Source organism: Dermacentor andersoni, chromosome 7 (assembly GCF_023375885.2).
Source record: "Dermacentor andersoni chromosome 7, qqDerAnde1_hic_scaffold, whole genome shotgun sequence".
Classification (NCBI taxonomy): domain Eukaryota; kingdom Metazoa; phylum Arthropoda; class Arachnida; order Ixodida; family Ixodidae; genus Dermacentor; species Dermacentor andersoni.
Genome location: NC_092820.1, coordinates 142,875,494 through 142,897,996, shown reverse-complemented (window position 1 = coordinate 142,897,996; position 22,503 = coordinate 142,875,494). Strand labels below are relative to the sequence as shown.

Genomic DNA, 22,503 nt, shown 5'->3' with positions numbered 1-22,503 from the left:
AGCCAGCAGCAAAGACACTCAAGCAGTCACAGCACGGGTCTTCGTCGTCGTCTTCATCGTGCCACGGAAAAGCGCAGGAGCACGTCTGCTTCACTCAAGCTGTTACAGAATTTTCCTAAGCCTCGTTCTAACGCGCATCGGCAGCACGCACTTCCGGCGGCTCGCAGTAATGCAAGTTCAAAGCTCGCGCCTCACTGCTCCGGCGAGCTGACTGCATCGCAAAGTCAGGTGACACACCAACATGGCTGCATTTCCGGCTTCAAGAGCGTCACGTCAGGGCCTCTCCTATTTTGTTTCTTTCCTCCGTGGGTGCTTCTAAAGTGTGCGGAGAAAAGAGACGCGCCCTTTCTTGTGAAGAGGACGCGACACTCGAACATAGAAGAGAGAGCGTTAACCATCGGACGATCTCTCGGAGGGAAGGAATTACATCTCGCAATGCAATCGGAAAACTGACTATTTCTGCAGAATGTGTAAACCACAAACGCGTTGCTAAGCTCCTTTGGCACATGAGGGCTGCACAACACAGGTAACAAAGCCTATTGCACGATCCTCGGCATTCAGCCGCAATTTTCTTTCTTTACTTTTTTTTTCATCTCTGGCCTTTGTAGCCATATATATATATTTTTTTTCAGATCTCTGAAGGGAAAACAGTGGGTTGGTTATATTTTTCTTTTCGGGGGGTGAGGGGGGAGGGGGCAGTCTTCGTATTGCCTCACGAGGAATAGCCGTATTCACGAATACTTATTGCAAGAAGACACGGCGAAAGAAGCAAATGAAACAAACAGGCGTTGTATTGGTCACCATTCCTGCCTAAACCGACAAGCTACTTCCAGAGTCCGTCGGAAAGTTCTCTGCAACTACCTTGACGAGGAACAGCGGGGGGTGAATTTCGAGAGTCCGCCCCTCCGTTGGATCACGGCGAGCGACGCAGAGTGAGCGATGGCGCTGCCGAGGCGCGACGAATTTGACGAGTGCGACGCATCACAGCGGAGACAGGCGTGCAACTCGCGCTCAGACTCTCAGCCCGAGGGCAGGCGGAGGGCTTGAACCGTGTCGTCGCTGGCGGAGAGAGAGAGTGAGGGCAGCGACCCGACGTGCGCGCAACCACCGGAAGGGCTCGGAGGACGCGAATCGCAAACAGAATGGCGTCGGGAAAGGCGTCTCGTCGCGCGAGGCTTTTTTGGACAGGAGGGGAAGGAGGAAAGGGACACGGAGCAGATGCAGCGGGGTTTCACGGCTTTCAGAGTTAAGATAATAACAATTAAGAAATGGTGAATACACGCTCGTTTATTGCAACTGCAGCCGCATCTCTCTCCCGGCTGAAGCTGCCGTCTTCTCAGGAAAAAAAAAAAAAAAGACTTCTTTCCGTGAGGCACACGGTGCCCTCCCCCTCTGCCCCCCCCCACCCCCAACCGCAGCCAGTCCACTATATAGTGCTGCCTTTTAAGGCCTCCGGTTATGTGCCCAGACACGACTTGCTCGTGATGTGACTTCGTGCTCGTTTTGAGAACTCGCACTATGAATCTTTCTTTGGTGAACTTTGTTCATCGCTCCGTGCAAGGTGCGCTCCGTAAAAGGTGCTTTTTTTGTCGTTTTCTGCATCGTGACTGTAGTGACAGTGACCGTGCTAGTAGCGCATCTTGTTGCATGGTCCTTCGCGTGTCGCCAGTACAGCCAGCAGTGACTGTGTGCGTTGTATAGCTGCTTTTGCTATAAGTATAAGAGGTACTCTATTCCTGTGCTATTTTGTCTTCCTGCAATTTTTCGTTTCATCTTTTGCTAACTTTATTAATTTTTTTCCCTTCGTTCCTTAGTCGCCTGAGTTAGTTTTTGATAGCTGAGGTAGCCGGCCCGTTTGTGACCCGTGCGCCATTTTCCCGTGATCTCGTCATCTAATAAAGAGCCCGCCGTGGTTGCTCAGTGGCTATGGTGTTGGGCTGCTGAGCACGGAGGTCGAGGGATCGAATCCCGGCCACGGCGGCCGCATTTCGATGGGGGCGAAATGCGAAAACACCCGTGCACTTAGATTTATGTGCACGTTAAAGAACCCCAGCTAGTCTAAATTTCCGGATTCCTCCACTACGGCGCGCCTCATAATCAGAAAGTTGTTTCGGCACGTAAAACTCCATAATTTAATTTTTTAATAAAGAACTGTGGCAATCACTCTGCCAATCCCTCAACACGCGCGCCATATCCCACATGCAGGAGATCCAAATTACCGAGATCCAAAGTTGCGCAACAGCTCAGTTAATTAGCGGTACGTCCGTGGACTGTAGGTTGATGCGGGCACACGAGTTCGATATCCATGTAGCGGTGCTCAGAAATGTTTCGCTCTTCTTCGCCCTCTGGCAAGCCGTCGAGCTCAGTACGAGGAGGCGGCCTGACGACAACGACAACGACCATAACGACGACAGCCGTTGTCGGCGCCGGTGTGACAAACGGACAGACACAGCGAAGTCACTTGCAAGCTTTAACTATATGTACGTTCACAGTAAAGAAACGTATATATAAAGAAAGACAACCTTATTCGCTGGGATTTCTCGAATGGCCTCCGAGTGGGCCAAGGATCGAGTCCTTGAGGGCTGAAAGTTTTTGAGAACCGCAAGGCGTCGCGATGTAGTTCTCTAGTCAACTCCGCGTGAGAAACGCCTTCTCGCATTGTCTCTGTGCGTGCGGGTTGCCGCGTGCGAAACGTGCAACCTTGAACCCGAAGCGATATCCATGCGCGTCGGGTCGATGATGGGAGCACAGGAACGGCGTGGGTAATGGCGGACCGTGACGCAGTTTGTGCGAGGCGACAGGGGTGTCCAGAGTCCCTGACCCGAATGTGGAGCGCGTGGGGTCGGTCGAAGGAATCGAGAGAGATTAGCCCGCATTGTGTGTAGTTTATGGGGTCCATTTTTTAACTGCCGTATTATTGAGTTCAATCGTGAGTCGGAGGTGTGAAACCACATCTTCCGAGAGTTCCGTGGTCACGATCCCGTTGTGTTACAATTAGCTCCATTACCTCGGCTTACGTTTGGGAGCAATGGGTGTTTACGCTACCTTATGCACAAAACGTTAAATAGCAAGAAGTGTCTTCTGCAGGTGCTGATAAATTTAAAGCGATCAAGCAAATGGAGCCAATGATTCTACATGGGGTCTTCGGCACCGTCTCAGAGGCAGTCGTCGTGTCGAAGGCGAGTATCCTTGCCGAAATTTCGGCTCCGGGCCGAGGCTTCTTCGACTTGTTCCTTTTTATTCGAGACTATTTGCAAAGGCAGTTGACTTGGAAGACATGGTAATAGGCATACGGTGCCTGATAGGGCCATGACACCCTTACAACAAAATAACTTAGCAGCGACGCATAAGTAAGCCAAGCAATGACTTCAAAACTATAACGGTTTTAACGTAACAGTTATATAACACTCTTCCCTCGCGCGACGATTGTACGTTGGTCGCTTCGATTCACCAGATTCCAACAAACGTCGCCTTCTATGCATGGCGGCTCGTGACTTGCCTCGTAGCAACAGCTTTCTGTCGATAAGACCCGTTCACTACCGATTCGCCACTCGCAAGCTTCACCGTAAAACTCCGCCGGCAATTTTTAGCCACTTCCGGCTTCCTTCGCTTCACTTGTGTGGGACTGGCGCGCTTCCATTTTTACCCCAAAGATCGTTCTCCCAAAGCGAAAACCCGTCGCTGGCGATCGATTTTGTCAGAGACACACACAAACGTACGCATACTTCCCCGCCACCACAACCACGTGCGAATCGAACCCGATACATTGGGGTCAGTAGCGCAGCGTCCAAGTCGTTTCCAACACCACCTCTGCTCTGCTTCCGCAGTGCTCGCGCGTATTTTCTTTTTTTTTTTTCACGCAGCTATCACCCACGCCCCCACAGGGAAAAGAAAAACGCACGCGGAACGACGTCCGAAAAAAAGAGAACGCCGGAAAGGTGCCGCGTATCACAATCGGATTCCCTTTCTTCGTCTTCTTTTTTGTTTCTCCTTCGAATAAGACAAAAGACATTAGATCTAAATCGCGTGCAAAGCTTTCGCCACCTCGCCCAAACTTTGAGGAGCGGCCGCTCCCACACTCAACGGCAGATCGCGCATTTAACAACAGCGGCACTTCGCGTCGTCGTCTACGACGACGCGCCTGAATGGAGCGAGCGCGCGGCGGGACGACCCTCCCTCCCATGATGGGACCCTTCTCCGACGGGGACCTATCCCCCCCCCCGTTCCCTCTCCTCGCCGCTTCGCCCTGCTGCCGTGTTTGTGGCATGAGTTTGCGTTCTTTCTTTCTTTCGTTTTTCTCTCTCCACCCCTCCTGGTGTGGGTCGTTGATGTGAGACGCGTATAGCGACCGCGCTGGGCCACATTGCGCCGGGCCGGCACGTCGTGAGCGAACGTCGGCCGTCCGCGTCGCGTGTTGTCCCGTTCCTGGACGGACCGATCGGGAGCGGGCGAATCTGCACGGAGTCCCATTCCGGCTTTCGAGTCGTGACTGCGACAGCCCGTTTGCTCGGCCATAGCCCAGCGTTCGGCTCTTGTTGACAGGAGGAGAGACCGCCGGGAACGGCCCGTGTCATCGTCGTTCGGGAAGTGGAACGGGCTCGGGCGGGCAGCCGACCACGAGTTGTGTGTAATGTGTGCGTGTGTACCGTGGGTCTTTGCGGATGTCGCTCAAACGTGTCCTTGCTCTCCTCTTCGCGTCCTTGCACTGATCGGACCTGTGCCGTCCACTCTGGCGTCCCCGTTCTCAGCGCGACTTCGAGCAGTGTTCGTCAGTGAGTCGTCGTCGGCGCGCTGAGGATATACGGTTGCCAGAGGTTGTAATATCGGGATACCGGGAGCCATCTTCGTTATTTTGTTTGTCTTTCTTGCAAGCATCCGAATCACTGTGCGTGTGGTGAAATGTGTTGTCGCCAACAAACAAACGCACTCTCCATGGCGGTGAATAACGCGTCGTGCAAGAAAAGAAGCCACACTGGATGCACGTGTTGTGAGTGATTCAGGAGTTGTACAGTGTTGCCGCGGTGATGAGACCAGGAAACGCATTCCCCACGGAATTCTCTCGGCTGCTTCGAAGTTATTGAACCACGCTTGGAAGCACGTCGTTAGTCCGGTACGTACGGCGAGTTTCTCATTCCCTTCCTTTCTGTGGGTCGCACGATCGTTAGGAAGATGGGGTCAATAGTAGCCGAAGAATGGAAGCCTCAGTCCTTAACCAACGTTTCGACGAGAGGACTTGGATTCGTCAGGACAAGGCCATCTCGACCAGTGTACAAGTTCGCTTGTCGAAACGTTGGCACCATTGATCATTTTTGCCTGTATGCATCTTTCTGTGGACCCTTTATAACGGTTGAAAGGAAGTGAAACAAGCAGCGCAATACCACCAGATCGCGGACACAATGAGACAACGTACGCCAACTTCCAAGTGAAGGTGATTCACAGGAAACATTGCCCTTTAAGCGCAGCTTGCCATCACACTATGAAAAAAAAAAGAATAGAAAACCAATCAGGAAAATTCCCGGAGGACGCATCTGACGACGAATGCCGACGTTAATGAGATTAACATCAAGTCAATGTAACGACACGCCGTATTGTTGCCGCAGACAAACGAAGCGGCAATTTCGCTACCATCTGCGATGCCATATGTTATTGTAATCACAGCGCCCCAGTTAAAAGGCCGCAGTATTCCTATAGCCGTCCTGGTTGCAACTTACTCGCAATGGCTCTCCGTCAAGAGGCTGCGCTCGAAGCAGAGGTGTCTGTTCGGTATGGGGCGCTTTATTATATTTAATGCTACGTGTCCCTCGAGTCACCTCGGCACATTTAGTATGCGGAAGTGACCCCGAATGGGCACTTACCAATATCTCGTACGCAGTGTCGAAGTTGTCTGTTCGTTCACATACCCAATGTCACATACGCGGCGGTTCAAGTTGTCAATAGACCAGGCCGCTGCCAGGAGCAAGTTGTCCATTCAGTAATTTATCCAGTGGCACGCCTTATCTGGTCGGCCAGTCAGAAGCCAGCACATACCTAGTCGCTCAACTTAGTGGAAATCTTGGGTCACTGGGTGTAAGAGGTTAGATACACACTGGTTAGATAGGTAGGTTAGATACATACCCTTTTCAAAGAATGCTGGTCGCATTAAACACAGCAGCATGTCTGATCACTGCCACGCGGCACTATAGGAACTACTTTTGACGCGATAAACGTGCAACAAACGTCGCGTTTTTATTTTTCGTTGCCGTCCTCGTTGTTGCTCTGCGCCGCTCGTTCGCCTCCGACATGAGCGACCAACTATAGCTCGAAACGGTCGTGAAGTTGTGCAAGGTGGCTTTGTGTGCGTGCGTGCCAAGCTAAGCTAAATATAGTCTTGCAGCGAGGTGCGTTAATGTATGGCTGGATTAGCTATACTGATTATAAGCAAGAAAAATGTCAACTTCATGCGACGTTGATACGTGTTCGAGTATTACTGGGCCTACACCTAACGGGCCTTTGAGTATTGACAGTCTGCGGTAATATTATAGTACAGGGAATTCGATTGGCGAAATAGTTTAAATCTTTTTTTTTTTTTTACACGAAATGATTTGACCAGACAGTGGGCTTTTTATTGTACTACGTAGTCACCTCTTCACACAATTTAGGGCATTTTTTTATATTGTACATTGCTTCTTATAAGAGCGCAATATGCAAGTCATTGTCGAATAAAACTCGTTTGGAACTTTGCCCTTCATACCATCCTGTAACCAATTTTCGGAGTTGACTACTTCGCCTCACTGATCCAACCGTAGATCTCCCGCAGACAGCTCGCCCGGACATTAACATTACCGAGTGAAATCTTTTTTTCTTTTTTTGCTCCACTGCAGCAACTAAACTGTAGAACAATGGCGCAAAACCAAGTCACGGACGGAGGAGGAGAGACACACAAGTGATAACTCTCGACAAAAAGCTTATTCGAAGCAGGACACAACATGTATAGACATCTCGCGCAATGCCGACATCTCACGTAATCGGTTGCGCAAGCACACGGGTAAGCCAATGGCCACGTATAGTGACCTATCAGGACCTGTTATCTGATCAGAGAGTATTTTGTCTGGGAAGTTCTTTGTCGCAGCTAATAGCCGACGGCCATTCATCGCGATGTCATTTGCACCTCACCAGCTGCCTGTGAGCGCTATCGCGGTGGCTCGCCGGTTACGTTCTTTGTCGTTCCACTGTACGGGGTCTTTCGCCTTTGATGACAATGCGCTGGCGCGCAGACCTTGAGGTCCGGCGCAGTCATGACTCGTCACCGCTGGTAGTTACTAACTGATGAGCTTTGAATGCGAAGCATTCTTTGCCCCATTCTTGACTTCTTGTGGTAGGTATGTAGGTAGTTTTCTGTCTCGCGTCGCTTTAATGAAAAGGAAAATTATGCTTGATCGATGGCGGAATTGAACATCTCCCGTGGAGTACCGCAGCCCGGCCTTTTAGGCACTAGGCCGTGATTGCACGCATATATGCGTACTTCGTTGCGAGTGCAGCCAGCTCTTTTGGAACAATCGAATCGTGCGTTATACGTGCCAGTTTCTCGTCTTCTTTTCCCGTGACAGCTCGCGGTGTTGAAGTGCCGTGCAACAGTGCACTATCTCCAGGACCGGCCCACTTTCCACAGCAGTTTCCTGGTGACAGTTTGCGCTGTACGTAGGAACTGTGCGACGTTCTGCCAGCTTCATGGTCGCACGAGTTAATCGCGTTTTAACGTTTCTTCGCCGTAGTACAAATGCCGTCGTCGTTTTAACACACACCGCGAGACGTAGCCGCGCAGGTACGTACGATCGTATAGCGCGTAATCGCTGATGACGTCGCAATACGTGTTTCTCTCGCTTACGCCTCGTCTTTTGCCCATGTGGCTGGAAAGCCAACAATCGTCAGGTCGAAAGGTCGCATCGAACGGCCGGCTTGTAGATAAATATGTCTTTGCTGCCGACAAGTCGCTGGTAACTTCGTTAGACAGGATACCAGTAAGCTATCGCAGGAGACCAAAGATCTGATTAAGAAACGCCAGTGCACGAAAGCCTCTAACCCTACAGCTGGAATAGAACTGGCAGAACTCTCCAAGTTAATCAACAAGCGTAAGACAGCTTACATAAGGAAGTATAATACGGATAGAATTGAACATGCTCTCAAGAGTGGAGGAAGCCTAAAAGCAGTGAAGAAGCTAGGAATAGGCAAGAATCAGATGTATGCGTTGATGATGATGATATGTGGTGTTTAATGGCGCAAGGGCCAGGTGTGGCCAAAGAGCGCCATAGATGTATGCGTTAAGAGACAAAGCCGGCAATATCGTTACAATTATGGATGAGATAGTTCAAGTGGCTGAGGAGTTCTATTGAGATTTATACAGTACCAGTGGCACTCACGACGATAATGGAAGAGAGAATAGTCTAGAGGAATTTGACATCCCACAAGTAATGACGGAAGAAGTAAAGAAAGCCTTGGGAGCTTTGTAAAGGGGGAAGGCAGCTGGGGAGGATCAGGTAACAGCAGATTTGTTGAAGGATGGTGGGCAGATTGTTCCAGGAAAACTGGCCACCCTGTATACTCAATGCCTCATGACCTCGAGCGTACCGGAATCTTGGAAGAACGCCAACATAATCTTAATACATAATAAAGGGGACGCCAATGACTTGATAAATTGTAGACCGATCAGCTTACTGTCCGTTGCCTACAATTTGTTTAGTAAGGTAATCGCAAATAGAATCAGAAACACCTTAGACTTCTGTCAACCAAAGGACCAGGCATGATTTCGTAAAGGCTACTCAGCAATAGACCATATTCACACTATCAAGCATGCAGCTGATAGAAAAATGTGCGGAATATAACCAACCCTTATATATAGCTGTCATTGATTACGAGAAAGCGTTTGATTCAGTCGAAACCTCAGCAGTCATGCAGGCATTACGGAATCAGGGTGTAGACGAGCCGTATGTAAAAATACTGAAAGATATCTATAGCCAATCCACAGCCACCGTAGGCCTCCATAAAGAAAGCAACAAAATCCCAATAAAGAAAGGCGTCAGGCAGGGAGATACCATATATCCTATGCTATTCATGGCGTGTTTACAGGAGGTATTCAGAGAATTGGATTGGGAAAAATTGGGGATAAAAGTTAATGGAGAATACCTTAGTAGCATGCGGTTCGCTGATGATATTGCCTTGCTTAGTAACTCAGGAGACCAATTGCAAGGCATGCACACTGACCTGGAGAGGCAAAGCAGAAGGGTGGGTCTAAAAATTAATCTGCAGAAAACTAAAGTAATGTTTAAAAGTCTCGGAACAGAACAGCAGTTTAGGATAGGTAGCGAGGAACTGGAAGTGGTAAGGGAATACATCTACTTAGGGCAGGTAGTGACCGCGGATCCGGATCATGAGACTGAAATAATAAGAAAAATAGGAATTGGCTCGGGTGCGTTTGGCAGACATTCTCAGATCATGAACAGTAGGTTGTCATTATCCCTCAAGAGAAAAGTGTATAACAGCTGTCTTTTACCAGTACTTACATACGGGGCAGAAACCTGGAGGTTTACGAAAAGGGTTCTACCTAAATTGAGGGCGACGCAACGAGCTATGGAAAGAAGAATGATAGGTCTAACGTTAAGGGATAAGAGTAGATTGGGTGAGGGAACAAATGCGAGTTAATGACATCTTAGTTGAAATCAAGAAAAAAAATGGGCATGGGCAGGACACGTAATGAGAATGGAAGATAACCGATGGTGATTAAGAGTTACGGACTCTCTTACGGGGAAAGTTAGGTGGGCGGATGAGATTAAGAAGTTTGCAGGGACAACATGGCCACAATTACCATATGACCTGTGTAGTTGTAGAAGTATGGGAGAGGCCTTTGCCCTGCAGTGGGCGTAGCCAGGCAGATGATGATGCTGCTGCTGATGATGATGATTGTCTTCGACGTAGTTGTCGCTCGTCGTTTTGCGATGTGTGGGTCGCTCGTCACCCACGCACACTCAGTTTACAGGCAAGCAGGCTGGTTCATCTGGTAACGGTTCGCGGGACCCCTAACAATGCTGGATAGCCGGGGAGCTGCAAAATGTTTCGCGTAACATTGGTTCGGACAGTGAGTGGAATCTGGAACTTTTTTTGCACGTTTTCTAGACGCAGGAGCTCGAAAGCCTCAGCACAGAGCTTTTCTCTACGGTAGATATTGGCTGTGAGCACTTCATTTATTAAATTAAAGGTTTGATCCCCTCATGACGCCTCTTAACGGCACTGTGCTTTTTTTCTTCCGAAGAGCTAAATTCAAAGAGATATTCAGCCAGATGTTTGCCCATTGTCAGTGCAACTACTACGGTTATGTGAGATGAAATAAAAGTTGGCTGGTATAGGGACGGCGGCTTAAAGTTGGCGATTTTTTAAGGTGGTGAAAGATATTATGTCGAATATATATTTCTCCATTTGGATATATACGTAGGGCCATAGAGAAAGAAAAAAAAAAGTTAAGAGTGGACACTCCCATACATCCCAGCGGCCCAATCGACCCTAGCGCACCTGGCGGTTGATGAGATCAAATGGCCTGCACTTCCTGTTTCGGTTTCACTGGCGCGAAATTTGGATTACCCCGCGTAACCGACGTACAGGCTGTAGCGGAAGCTTGTCATCTCAGACCACTCATCGTCACCCAAATGGCAACGCTTTTATTTGTCGTTTTAGTTTAGCGATTCTCTATTTTGTCTAGTTCAATATTTGGAGTGAATTGAGGCCGTGACGCAATTTTTATTTCGATTAAATTATAACAGATGGAGATAGAGGTAACCATAATTCACTGCACGTGTTTCACAAAACACAGAAGTTTCTCTTCTGTTTTGTGGTGCAAGCGGTCATATGTATCAAAGAGACAGAGTTTCCGCAATAGTTTTATTTCAAGGCAAGATAGGCTTCTTCCGGGTTCTGCCGTTGTTAAAGCACCACGACACACAGCTGTAGCTGTCGTAGCTTGGACCGCCGGAAGGCATGCCATCAGCACGATCTGAAAATTTCAATAAGTGCAAGCTTCGTTAATTACCAAAAACGTATGTACATGTCATAACTGTACCAGTAAACCGCTTTGAATGAACAGCGAACCGATGCACAATAGAAAAACAGCGACACATTCTGACCACTCACCCATAAAACTCGGACTTACAAGGATAAATGTTAATACCCCGTACAGGGGTGTTCAAAAGTTCCCAGGCCACCATCCTATGTAATCCCCTGGCATCGCTGCCTTTGAACTTTTGGACACCGCTGTACGTACTCAGTATAAGGAGTACATTGGTAGGCAAAATAGCAGTTTACATAAGCATGGTAAAGATAAATACGAAACGTCCAAATACGAGGCCTTTGTTCAAATGCGTGCCACGCCACGCCTACGCGACAATACGTTGTGCAATGTATTCCGCCACGAAAAAATGATAAGGAACCGAAAGTTACTAGAATGCGCAGTACTTCCCAACACGGCCGCCGCCATAAGTACATGCAGCAGTAATTGGAGACTTTTCCCCACCGTTACTTTTCTGTATAAACAATCCGCACGGAGGTATACACCAGCGTCCGTCCGTGCGCCGTAGATACACACCTCGCTGCAGTAGAAAGCGCAATAAGCTACACTCGCTGTTTATGTCACATGCCATTGTTTGCAAGCAATATTAGCCTATATTAGCCTATAGGGGAAACGAGCCAGCAAAGCTTGGCTGCAGCGGGCCTAACGCCCTGCTTTTCTTTATTTAGGTAGCGCCCGTCTCCGGAACGCCGTTTTCGGTCTGAATCGGCGTGGCGTCTTTTATGTTCTTTCCGGCGTTCGTCAGCCTCTGCAACGGGCCAACGAAAGGACCGTCAACCGTCACGCGATCATGTGAACGCCGGTTAGGAATTAAATTTTCTCGAAAGCGGAATTTTCCTGGAATGTGCAATTCTTGATATTGACCTTAAGCGTTGTCCAGCAGATCGTTTTTAGTACGCCAACACGAACTATTTCGATGGAACACCAGTACCGTGGTTATCGCAAACAGCGCTGGGCAAGAACGGTTTACCCTCGCAAACCGAGACGCAGCGTCTCGATGGCGTCCGACAAGCTGCGAGTCGCTGCGCAGTGCACAGCCGTGAGACGGTGCAAGTTAATGGCAGCTTCGCGCTGTTTGATGATTTTCACGGAACGCAACCAACAGAGATTATTCCGTTCTCGGCGGGGGTAGCAAGAAAGTACATGGTACCAGCCCTGTCGCTACGCGTTTCTTCAGGGCGCAAGCTTTTTGCATTGTTCGCGTCTAGCCGCCTCATGTAAAGCCGCAAACTGTTTTTTTTTAGCGAACCTCGTCGCCCTCGCAAGTCAGTTACTCCGAGCTTCCCTTGAAAACGTGACTCACCTGTCTCACACACGAAAACACCGCCGCAGGCGACCTTCACGAAAACTTCCCGCTGGCACGGCGCTGATACGCGAATTCTTGATTTTTTTCTCGATGGACGAATGGTGATTGGTGTTGATGGCAGTACTGATGAAGAACAAAAAGCACGGTAGGTGTCTCGGGTAAATTCTGTTTATATGCATAAGAAACACGCCAAATTTGGGCCTATAATTATTGTTCTGTAAAACGATTGAGCAGAATTCGTTGCAACATTTTTTTTTTTTTGCGCCTGCGTCCTCTGGCGTTTGGTGAGAGCACTAGTTCGTTACGTAGCCGTGACGTAGCCGTGACGTAGTTACTGAGGCCAGATTTGTCGGAGTGTCCGCTCTTAGTCTTGTTCTTTCTCTATGGTAGGGCGAAGACAGATAGAGGCATAATATTTTATTAGAGGAACAGCGGGATATTCCAGCCGGCTGCGCTGCTGAGACGGAAAGCAAGAAAAAAAAATGTACCAGGTAGGCTGCGACCTCGCGAAATCAAAACCCAATTAGCTGCGATAGAGTTTATTTCCAGCAGCTGCAATATGAGTTTCAGCTGCCTGCAATTAAACCACATACTTTAAAACGTTGCCCGATATGACTGTTTCATTTGAGACCTTGTCAGCATATAACGCTTTAGAGTTCTTGTTTGGTAACGTTTTTTGCAAAGGCAGTAATTCACCCACACACATTTTACTTCGCCGGAACATTGTTGGCAGCGTGCCCCCCCCTCCCGTACCCGATCACTCGCCCCGATTTCTCCTAATTTTGATTTTGGTTGCGCTCACAGTTGTTTCAGGACAGCGAGATCCATTCTGCGTTGTTTGTATACAACATTTGGAAACCTATGCATTGCTTCCATACGCAATTGGGTGCGAAGGCCGTAATTATTGCCCACACTAAGAACTTTGCCCGTATATTACCTATAACGTGCCCCTTAATTTCGCCAAATGTAAACAAGGCGCCTGTTTTAGTCCAGCTGAGAACATCCCAAAAACCAACTCCCAACATCGTATACGCAGCGCATGAAAATAATAGAAAAAGAGATTTGGTTTAGTGATTATTTGGAACGCTTCTAATTCGATCAGGCGCTTGAAAATTTTGTCGCGCATTACGCTTGTCATGAACCTCCCTTCCCCAAATACACGAAATATGAACGTGATACAAGCTTTAGTTACGTCCTCATATGGGGAAGCATAGCTAATGGCGGCTGCATGTCACTTTGTAACCTTGATTAAGGGATTTTTTGCGAAGGCTGAATTCCATCCACAGGCAGGTAATGTCGCACAGAGATTTGCCATAATGTTCGACACATTTCTGAGGAATTTGATTTCGGGGTCATTTGTAATTCTGCCAGGGTAACGGGCTAAGCTCTGCGCCGTTGTTAGGATACACTATACGAGCGGTGCAATAACCACCCAAATAACTCACCTACTTGAAACTTTGCCTACGCGTCACCCATTGCCTGATCCTTACTGTCACCAAACGCAAGGAGAGTACCTTTTTTAGTTCTTCGAGCACACCGGATGAACCGCGTATCGCGCATAAGAAAAGAAAGAAGTTTCGATAATTATTTCTACCGCTCGTATTTCTCGTATTTAAGCCAGGAGCGTGAAAATTCCGCCACAGGTTATACTTGAGATTCTCCTCCCATTTCGCTAAATTTGAAGTTGTTATTTTGTGCAGTGTATAGTTGTACGGGGTTTGGGAAACATGGAGGACCACGACAGTATGACACACTGGCGTTCTTTAATCTTTCTTGAAACCTTTCACAACTGTTCATACCTCAAACTTATTTTCAAAGGTTGTTATCATCATCATCAGCAGCAGCAGCCTAATTTTAGGTCCACCGCCAGGACGAAGGCCTCTCCCTGCTATCTCCGATTACCCATGTCTTGCGCTAGCTGATTCCAACTTGCGCCTACGAGTTTCCTAATTTCATCACCCTACCTCTTTTTCTGACGTCCTCGACTGCGCCTCCCTTCTCTTGACACCCATTCTGTAAGTCTGATGGTCCACCTGTAATCCATCCAACGCATTACATGGCCTGCTTCATTTTCTTCTCTTAACGACAATCAGAATATGGATTGTTATGAATCTAGATGAATTAAACATTTATCGCTTGCAGTTCACATCGTGTTTCGTGCTTTTAACGAAATATGAACGCCAATCCTCGCCTTGTTGGACGAGAAGACCGCAGAAAAGTAATAGAGACTTTTAGCTTGACCGGTATTCCGGCAAGCGCGGGTGGATTGCCGGATTTACGGGGGCGTAAACGTGAGCGGCCAGAGCGGTGCAGCCGCCTGGTAGCGTAGAGTACAACCAGACAAACACAGAGCTAAAAGTGCAGTAACCCACTATATCCTGCTTCGCTACTCGTGCAAATTTTTGGCAGCGGCGTAATTGTGAACACGATTACGCCGCTGTCGAAAATTTACACCAGCAACTAAGCAGAATATAGTAATTAGCTTTGTGTTTGTGTGGTTGAGCTTTCCGCCACCAGCTGGCGTCACCAATCTGGCCGCTCAAGTTTACGCCCCCGCTAAACCGGCAAACCGCCCGCGCTTGCCGGAATACCGGACACGCTAAAGGTCTCTAATTACATGCCTTGCATAACGCATGAACGCTGGGAGAAGGCGAGTATCCAGTAATTAATTTTCAAAGCACACAATTAACCTACAAGCTTCAAATTTTCAGTACACGTCACCAATTGAGTTGGGCTCGAAATGCGAAAACACCTGTGTACTTAGATTTAAGTGCACGTTGAAGAACTGGTCTAAATTTCCGGAGTGCCCCACTACGTGGCGCCTCGTAATCAGAGAGTGGTTTTGGCACTTAAAACCTCATAATTTAATTTTCATTTTTTAAAACCAATTGAGTGCCCCCACCCACATCTTTTCGAAAAAAGAAATGAAATGTCTACCGTTTTTTGTTCTCTCAAGCAAGAGCAAAAACTTCTGAAGCGCTTCATTTAACGTCTCTAAATGAGCCGAACACGACGGTTTAACAGTTTTCATTTAACCCTTAAATGACGCAACCACTTCAAAATTCGTCTGCACATTTCGACTGGTATTCCCCACTCTGTCTCAAAATACAAACTTTGTGAGGGATCTAAGTCTTCTTCAGAAAGCCATGAAAACTGACAAATGGCGTGTTCGGGTCGATCTAGAGGCATTAACAGTTTCACTGCAAAAAAAAAAGGGGGGGGGGGGGGCTATGAGGAGTGAAGAGGAGGACAGAAAGAAGGATGAGTCTACATACATGCTCGTGTCCGATTGGCCCTACCACAGCCTTGAATCAACCTGGTGCTAACTAAAATTCTAAAAGCCTTAGTGGCTCGCTTGGCTTTTGTATCCGAAGTGCTGCTACCAACCACCCAGTAGTGGTTTTTCATTTAACTGCTGGTTGTTAATTGGCGCTAATGAAGCTGTGAATGCGTGCCATAATTTCTTTAGGGAACCGCTGACTACGCAAATGAGGTGAAATATTCTCTGCCGAAATTTTGAAATATATTTCGATATACTTAACATCACCATGTTAAGATTCTGCGTACTGCCTCTGGGCATTCTTGTGGAAGACGCCTAGACCATTTTGTGTGTATTTAATTAGAATGCCGTTTGGGGGTAAAATATCCAAGCTTTATTATTATAATCGCCGACATATTGAGTCAATACCGCTTTTATAATTGTATTAGTACCATAATACTATTAACAAACATTATTAATGATACTGCAATGCCTTCCAGAAAGCATAGTTCTTCAGACAGCTGGCTGATTGAGAGTGGCCAGCAGAGGCTGTGCCGATAGATGTCAGGTCTGGTAGGGCGGAACATCTTCAGTCACGTGCCCCTGTGTTGTAGCTATAAATTAACACGCGAGACTTTACAACTGCAACCTCTCTGTGCTTGCTTAGTGAAACGAACTGCATCTCCAGTAGACTTGCAGACGTATCGGCTTTTAAACCTTGCCCCGCAATTTACATACACACTAAAGCGATGTATATGGTTTTACCCTATGTATAAACACTCCGGTTCCGTTTTTACAGCCGCTCGCCTCCATTATCAGATTCTCAATCGGCCGTTCTACTGACCTTGCCCGCTGATTCTCTTTGCTGAGCCTCGTTGAGGCGGCCTCATTACAAGCTCGCCGCTCTTTAAAGCCTCGCCGCTTTTCATCCCCGGCCATCATATCTCCTCGCTGCTCGAGAAAGGCGATACGGCGCATGCGCGGGCTGGCGGCGGGCGGTCGACCGGAGCGTCCCGTAGCGGCCGTAATTACAAGCAGCGCGCGCCGCGGTCTCATCAGCGCGATGGCGCATCTGCCGATGACGAATGGCGGACGGGCCGTAAATGATTGGTTCCGCAAGCCTCGCGGGTTCGTCGCTTTATGAGGCGAGCGTTCGCGCGTCCCGTACGTACACACGTGCTCGCGTTCGGCCACCCCGTGAGCGAGCGAACTGCCCCATTTGCCGCGGCGGCGGCTGCTGCTGCGGGCTCCCCGAAACGTCTGTTAACAACAGCCGGGGCCGAGTTTAATGTATGCGTCGCCGGTTAAATCGGTGCAGCGTTGGGAAGGCTGAATGAACGTCGCGTCCGTTGTGCCACCGTGGCTGAGTGGCCATTGCGTCCCTTTCTTCCCCCCGTATTTCGTCATCGCCGTCAAATTTAATGTCCACTGCAGGACAAAGAACTCTTCAGCTATCTGTAATTACCTCCGTCTTGCGTCGGCTAACTCCTTCCCGTGCCAGCCAATTTCCAAATTTCGTCACACTACGTAGGTCTCTGCTGCCATCCTCTTTTTTTTTTCTTTTCTGCTTCTGTATTGTATCAGCTGGGCGCGTTCAGATATGAACTGTCAGAAGGAAGTCCAAAACTGTTCGTTGATTTCAATAAGATGTTTACATGTTATGTTGCAAATCCCTGTGCACATTGGAACCGAGCTAAATTTTTCAGCGCATGCTTGCGTTTCAGCTCGAAAAAGAAAGAAAAAGTCTTAGAGGAGGCAAGGTGGGACACATTACTCGTGCAGTTGCACGACGATCTGAATTGGAGTGAGAGTAAAAAAATAAGCAAAATGTTCTATGATTTCACGCTTTATATACATACCTTACGCAATTTATACATTATATTATATACATACCTTACCTTATACCTTATATACCTTATATATATATACATACCTTATATACATACATACCTTACGCAACTCTTTCAATGAAAATAAAATACAGTCAACTGTTTCTGCAAGCCCATGACACGAGCCAAAAATGGCATACTTGGCTTTCGAACGGCAGGATGGAAAGTAGACCTTCTTTTGGCAATTTTTCGTGTGTATTTCACCCGCGAGTATATTTAGAGATTTTTTACGCGCGTACTTTGCTACGTGCTGAACGCGGAGCATAGTGTGTTGAGTCTCTCTTACGTACCGGTGTTTTTAATGTAGGAGGCACATTTCGAAAACTTGCAGAACCGTACCACCCTTTTTCTTTTTACCGCTCTGGTATACGGCACAAACTTCGGTATACACACACACCCACGCACACTATATATATATATATATATATATATATATATATATATATATATATATATATATATATATATATATATATATATATATATATATATATACCTCCGGCTCGGCATCGTTATCGCAGAGCCAGGTCACCTTGAAGACGCGCCTGGCTAACACCTTTCCGTCTGTCACAGTAGTAGTTCGTTCTCTACTAAAGCAGTACGTAAATACCTGTTTATTTCTCTATTATTATACTAAAGCACATTTTCTTCAATCATGAGGACGTGCCATTATATGTACTATCATATGAAACGTTAATAGTGGCAGCGGGCCGCTAACGCTGGCGAACAGACGACAATGTACCCGCTTTCGAATGATACGAAAGTGGTCCTAGCCGAAAGGGTCGCTCCTCGTGAGGGGCCATCCTAGGACTCGGGCCTGCCAGGTCATAACTGAACAGAATCTCAGTAAAGTTGTTACCACCACCCACTAAGACCACCAACTAAGGCACAGCGATAAAAAAAAAATGTGTGTTTGTGTGTTAGTTTGTGTGCGTGTTCGCATGTGCGTGCGTTCGGGAGCACAACGACGGCTTCGCTGGAATTCCACCTTCACAGAGTCGATTGGCACCCTATTCTTCTTTTTATTTGGAGAAAGCCTTATCCGTGCAGCCACGACCAATGAGTGTTCTTCACCACTGGTCAGTCACTTATGCCGTCTCAGGGTAATACATATATATAACCCTGAGACGGCGTAAGTGACTGACCAGCAGAAAAAGTTTATTCAGAGTGCAGTAAGTGAGGGTGTAAATGTCACTACAAGTCACAACCTTTCACCGTTAAGCGTGAACAAGGGTGCGCGGTACAGACCGATTTACGTCATTATTCACTCTTAAAGGGCGGAAACTATATCCCAGTGCGGGTCCGTCCAGTTAGTGGGGACATCGTAAGAAGCGGCCTCTATACAGAGCGTGCCTGGCGCCGCTAACGTGGTGCCGCACCATTTCGCGAGGCGCACAGTTCGCGCTTTGCGATCGTGGACACACCGCTAAGCCCGCTCCCCCCTCATCTTCCCCCACCTCCCTCCTCCTCTCAACCAGCACACCTCCGCTGTTCTGCGCCAGCTGTTTGCGGGATGCACCCGCGATTCGCGTTGAAGCATGACCGTGTAAAACGCCCTTCAGGCACGTCTGAGGGTTTGCTTGTGTATGTGTTTGTTTGGTCGCTATTCCTTCTTTTATTTTTTTTTTGGCGGCGGCGATTTAACCGTGACTAGCGGAAAGAGAGGGTCATACCGGAGCAGATGTCGTGGCCCGGCTGACGCAGTTACGAAGAGCTCGCTCTTTACGAACGGCCACGTCTCAAGCAGGTGTCAGAAAGCTTTAGCACACCGGAGGGGTAAACACAGCTGAAGCTACAGCTGTAATTTGTGGAGTTATTTACGTGCCGAAACCCCGATCTGATCACGTGGCACGCCACGGTGAGGACTGCGGATTAATGGAGAATATTTTTTTTTACCACCTGGGTTTCTTTAACGTGCACGCAGCGAACCGCACACTAACGTCTGTGCGTTCCGTCTACGTCGCAATGCGGTCGCTGCGGCCGCGAGTCGAGCCTCCGACCTCGCGCTTAGGCAGCGCAACGCCATGGCCGTTAAGCAACCGCGCCGAGTATAGCTGAATCGTAGGTGTGTCAGAGTAATTCACGTGAAAACGTTCAGTATATATGTATTTGCTTATTTAATTATTTGTGTAAATAATTTAGCATTTTCAAATTCTATGTATATATATATATATATATATATATATATATATATATATATATATATATATATATATATATATATATACAGTACACACGCGGTGAAGGTAATAGTTTGCTGACCGGGCCGCAACACCGTTAGGAAATCCACATTGCAAGGGATAGAAAGGATAACAGTTAAGAACACTATAGACGAATGGAAAGCAAAAAAAGTATAGAAGTGCAAATACAGCTTCGCATGCAATCAATTTCAAAAGGCACGTTGCTGACAAGTACAAGCAAAGAAAACATAAAAACATGTAATCCATGTAATCTTATCTTGGGTATATTAGGAAAGCCAACTAAGTGTTAGTACTCTCTAACAGGCACAAGCACATAAATCGGAGTTGAATTCATGAAGCATAAATATCTTTTGCTTGATACAGAAGGTACATGAAAGGCCGAGTGCCCTGGAAAATGAAGAGAAAAAAAAAAGAGCACAGCGTAAACGTGGAAGTATCATTTCTCGGCGCAGTCGCCTAGAGGTATAATGCATTTGTTCCAAAGGTACGCAGATGCATAAATTCCTTCCGAGCAGAATTATTTTCGTTATAACTGGCAGCCATTCGTCCACCGCGGTTTTCACCTATTCGCCGCTTCGGAAAAGCTCAAGGACACTTCTTCGATGCCGGCCACGGCGGCCGCATTTCGACAAGGGTGAAACGCAAAAACGTTCGCGTACGGTGCTTTTCGTGCACATTAAAAAGATCCACAAGAGATAAAAATTAATCCGGAGCCTCACAACATACTGGGCAGCTTCGGGATGTTATGCTGTACAATTGAAACTTTATCTATCTATCTATCTATCTATCTATCTATCTATCTATCTATCTATCTATCTATCTATCTATCTATCTATCTATCTATCTATCTATCTATCTATCTATCTATCTATCTATCTATCTATTTATCTATCTATCTATCTATCTATCTATCTATCTATCTATCTATCTATCTATTTATCTATCTATCTATCTATCTATCTATCTATCTATCTATCTATCTATCTATCTATCTATCTATCTATCTATCTATCTATCTATCTATCTATCTATCTATCTATCTATCTATCTATCTATCTATCTATCTATCTATCTATCTAATCTCGTGTGCCGCCGACTGGTTGTTCCTGCTCCCTTCATTTCAGTGCTCTTAGTAGATGGTTGTCCCGTGTCCGTTAGCGCATTACCATTTGCGCAATACAGTTTTTCCTAAATAGGGTGCACAGCGACAAATAACGCTGGTAGCGACATCTGGTGACACGGTGTTTAACTAGAGGACAAGCAAAACTAATACTGCAGTGACCACAATATTTCGCTTCACTGTTGGTGCAAAACATTGGTAGCGACACATCATTAGCGTGCAGTACTTTCATGATTCTTTTTTCGACAGTAACACTGACGTCACGCGAAAATTTTTTACGCACTTTAATTCAACAGAAGGCCACAAGATGTCGCTACCAGCTTCACTACTGCCGTCCACAGGACGGCTCCGGCAAACCCGTAAGTCGCTAACGTAAGGAAGTTAAAATTAAATTACAGGGTTTTTACATTTCAAAACCGCGATTTGATTATGAGGCACGCCGTAGTGGGGGGCTCCGGAGTAATTTGGACCATCGGGGATTCTTTAACGTGCACTTAAAATCGAAGTCCACGGGTGTTTTGGCACTTCGCCCCCATGGAAGTGCGGCCGCCGTGGCCAGGATTCGATTCCGCGACCTTGTGCTTAGCAGCCCAACACCATAATCACTAAACAACCACGTCGGGTTGCTTAAGAAGTTAATAGACAAACTAAAACTCTCAATGCTATCGTATGCCCTGCGTTTAGGTCTCCCCTGAACTCGTCCCATCGTCCTCTTACTTGTGTACATGAATAAAAAAAGAAAGACTAGAGCGAAGTTGTACGAAGAGACAGAAGGCAACAGATCGAGTGCTCAACCGCACTGCTCGTCTCGTCGAATAGGTGAACAAAACGGGCTGTCTATGACGTGTTTCCGGCTCCTGCATAGCTTCTGACGTATGCAGACAGCCAAATGAGTAGCTGTGGATGCTTATTTCTGTTTAACACAGCAAGTCGTTACTCAGGCGTTGATTTAGGACCCCACCTGTTCCTCGTATTTGTGGATGCTACTTCGTGCTCGTCAGAACTTTCGTATTCATCGACACGTTCCTCCTCAACCAACCAACACATTACTTTGCCCGTACGCGTTACGTTAATTTTCTTTCTTTCTTTTTCGGTGGTTTTCCCCGTTCGATCGCGTATCGCGAATTGCCCGGCTCTTGACGATTTTCCTTTCTCGCACGCAGGGGGACGAAACCGTGTCCTCCCTGGTGGCCTCGAGGCTGGCCCGGCTCGACTACCACTCCCCTCTGGTGGAGGGTTGCTGCGACCTCTGCCACTCGCACGGCAACCAGCTGCGCCGCGAGGCCCTGGACATGGTCCAGTCGCTCGAGCACTGGTGCCCCGCCACGGGCATACCTCTGCACCAGCGGCCCGCGTCTCCACCCCGAGTTATGCGTCGACTGGCCGAGAACTGTTCTCCGGCCGGCCGAAGGGCACCGACACCGTGGTGAGTGATGGAGCGTTCGTGTTGACGGAGTGTTTAACATGGATGGGAACGGCCAGGTACACGTGTCTCTAACTCTTGAACAGCTGGATTGTCTCGGCTCGAAATTTCGACAGAGGTACCATTTTGCGTGAGTTTTAGTTCAATACCATGTTTGTGGGCATTACTAGTTTCATCAGCAGCAGCAGCCTGGCTACGCCCACTGCAGGGCAAAGG

The 22,503-nt window shown here is 47.6% G+C and overlaps 1 protein-coding gene across 1 annotated transcript in view; it reads left to right on the top strand.

Moving 5' to 3' along the window:
• The window catches only part of LOC129385526 (uncharacterized), a 53,055-nt gene extending 30,761 nt beyond the window's left edge, over nt 1-22,294 (top strand). Inside the window, exon 4 of the mRNA XM_055072161.2 lies at nt 22,028-22,294. Coding sequence (XP_054928136.1) covers nt 22,028-22,294 — 267 coding nt within the window. The remainder of the gene's footprint in view (nt 1-22,027) is intronic.
• Nucleotides 22,295-22,503: the final 209 nt, after the last annotated feature.